At 36.6% G+C, this 2,477-nt stretch overlaps 1 protein-coding gene across 1 annotated transcript; it reads left to right on the top strand.

The window, feature by feature from the left end:
* Positions 1-709: 709 nt before the first annotated feature.
* On the top strand, positions 710-2,259 carry LOC133182080 (neuronal acetylcholine receptor subunit alpha-6-like). The gene has a single exon (XM_061316799.1). It carries the CDS (start codon positions 986-988, stop codon positions 2,240-2,242), a length of 1,257 nt encoding a protein of 418 aa, XP_061172783.1. The 5' UTR covers positions 710-985; the 3' UTR covers positions 2,243-2,259.
* Positions 2,260-2,477: the final 218 nt, after the last annotated feature.

Here is a 2,477-nt window from a genome sequence, read left to right as displayed (position 1 = left end):
TTTGGATTCAAGTCTTGATCTTCCGCGTAAATATTTTCACAAGGAAATGTATTATGTTGTTAATGTATACTAATATCGTTTATACATGTTAATATCCGGTACACGTAAAATGCAAAAGGACAACAAAACGGAGACATATGAGAAGTTTTAGCCGAGTAAAAGCTTTTTGTTTGCTTTCCTAACACGATACATTTAGTAAGCTATTTAATGTTCTTCTTAAGAAATAATAATTCTGATCCTATCAATACACACCAACAATAGTAGTGAATTGCGAAATCATTTAAGCACAGATTTCACTACAATAGGCATCGGTACAAAGGTTTTATTAATATTTTCAGCTCTTCTGAACCATTAGAAGTAAGTGGAGTGAGTGATCTTTGAATAAATATTAAAATTTCAATATCAATAATTTCTTTAGATATATCTTCTTGATGATATTGGGAAAAAAGTTCTTTTGTTTCGGTAAAATAAATAAATTAGAAATCATCAATTTCAGACCAATACCTTCAGACCAATACCAATCAAACGACAGGTACTTCCTCATGCCCCATGCAAGTCGAACAAACAAAGGCATATACAAGTAGAATCTTTTGCACACGCCGAATGTTTCCTCATTATTCAGAGAAAAGTAACGACAGATTTTATCAGGTCTAAAAATTCTGGTCTGTTTATTCAGTTTTTGAATTTAAAGCTACGCCTAAATTTATAGGACTATCTCTCTGATGTCAATTTCAGGTACAACATCAAATGTCACATAAATGATTGTTGATAGACTAGTGGAGAACTGTTACAGTGTTTTCATTGCAATCGATGACAATTACCAGTGAATTGGACGTTAACTGTCCTCAATAATACCTGTGATTTAACTCCAGCAGAATATTCAAGCTTTTCTTTATAATGCAGGATTCTTGAAGCGTAACACAGGGCAATCTCACTGGATTATATGACACCGTGCAGATGAACTCTTTAGCAGTGACAAGCGATAATGAACAAAATTCCAGTTTTCATCGTTTTACTGATCGGGACTGTAGGTTCTACTTACCACGATGATGTGTATCAGCTATCCAAAAAACTACTTGATGGCTACAACAATATGATCAGAGGGAGCGAGAATTTGTCGCGGAGAACTTATATCGCATTTATGTTTAATATCATAAAGATTGCTGAATACGACGAAGTGAACGGAAAACTCGCCGTAGTCGGCTTCTTCTTCTTGCAGTGGGAGGATTATCGAATGAAATGGAACCCAGATCACCACAATGGCACTAACAATGTTATGTTTGAGACTAAAGACGTCTGGGTACCAAATATTATTCTCACCACTTCTCATAGCGACTTCCGGAAACTCGGTACCGACGATGTACCCGTTAGGTACGATTCCCAAGGGAAATCCTACTGGTACCCGGCGGATGTGTTCTCGTCTTCTTGTACGCCAAACATTTACTATTATCCATATGACACTCAAATCTGCAGCATTTATTTCAGTTCGTGGGGATACGGTATACAAGAAGTGGGATTTTACTCCATTCGTGACGATGTCAACACTTACGTGTATGACGAACATGGATTATGGAACCTTACCGACACTTCCGCATTTGTTCATGAAGACAGTACAAATCAGATTAACGCTATGGTTATCCAACTGACATTGACCAGAATGCCAACGTTTTATCTCATCAATATGATTCTCCCAATCATTGTCATTGGTTTATTAAACATTCTTGTTTTTCTCCTGCCCGCGGAATCTGGTGAAAGAGTTGGTTACTCTATTACAGTGCTTCTCGCCATAGCAGTGTTTCAGACAATAGCTTCTGACAAACTGCCACATGTCTCCCGTCCCCAGATTTCTCTACTGTGCATTAAACTGCTTATAGACCTCGTTCTGAGCGTTCTAGTGACTACATTAACAATTGTTTCCCTGTATTTTTACGACATGCCAGACTCGAGAAAAGTACCTGTATATCTTCAAGCCATCTGTGGCCTGATTTTATGCAAGAAATGTTCTCCGAACAAAAGCGAAGATAAATATGATAACGAAGAAACGTACAAGGTCTATAAAATTGTAAATGGTAAGCAAATGACGACTTCGATTTCTCTGAGTGACGTCAGAAAGGCAGAGAAAACTGATGTCATCAATTGGACAGATGTTGGAAGATGTAGCGACATTGTTTTTGCTACTTTCTCGTTGCTAGCGTTTATTGCCTCAAATGTAGCATTTGTTGTACTTGTGATAGTAAAATAGTAAATTGTTGCTGTAAATCATTTTATGCCTTCAATAACAAATTTCATTCGATATGCAGCGACATCTTTCGGGAAAATTACAAATCTTGATTGCTCAACCAATCACATTAAGCCTATGGAACGCCGGGACTGTCTTATATGAGGATAAAATATTATATGCAGTGTTCTCTTCATTATAATTATGTGGTACTATTTTAATTATATGAAATAGTTTTTACAGTATATCGTGTGCAACT

Source organism: Saccostrea echinata, unplaced genomic scaffold (assembly GCF_033153115.1).
Source record: "Saccostrea echinata isolate AGI-Se365-2 ecotype Australia unplaced genomic scaffold, CSIRO_AGI_Sech_v1 ptg000009l, whole genome shotgun sequence".
Lineage (NCBI taxonomy): Eukaryota > Metazoa > Mollusca > Bivalvia > Ostreida > Ostreidae > Saccostrea > Saccostrea echinata.
This window is presented reverse-complemented; position numbering and strand designations above follow the sequence as displayed.

Excerpts from the sequence above, each read along its gene's own strand:
- LOC133182080 (XM_061316799.1), top strand. The coding sequence starts at position 986 with ATGAACAAAATTCCAGTTTTCATCGTTTTACTGATCGGGACTGTAGGT.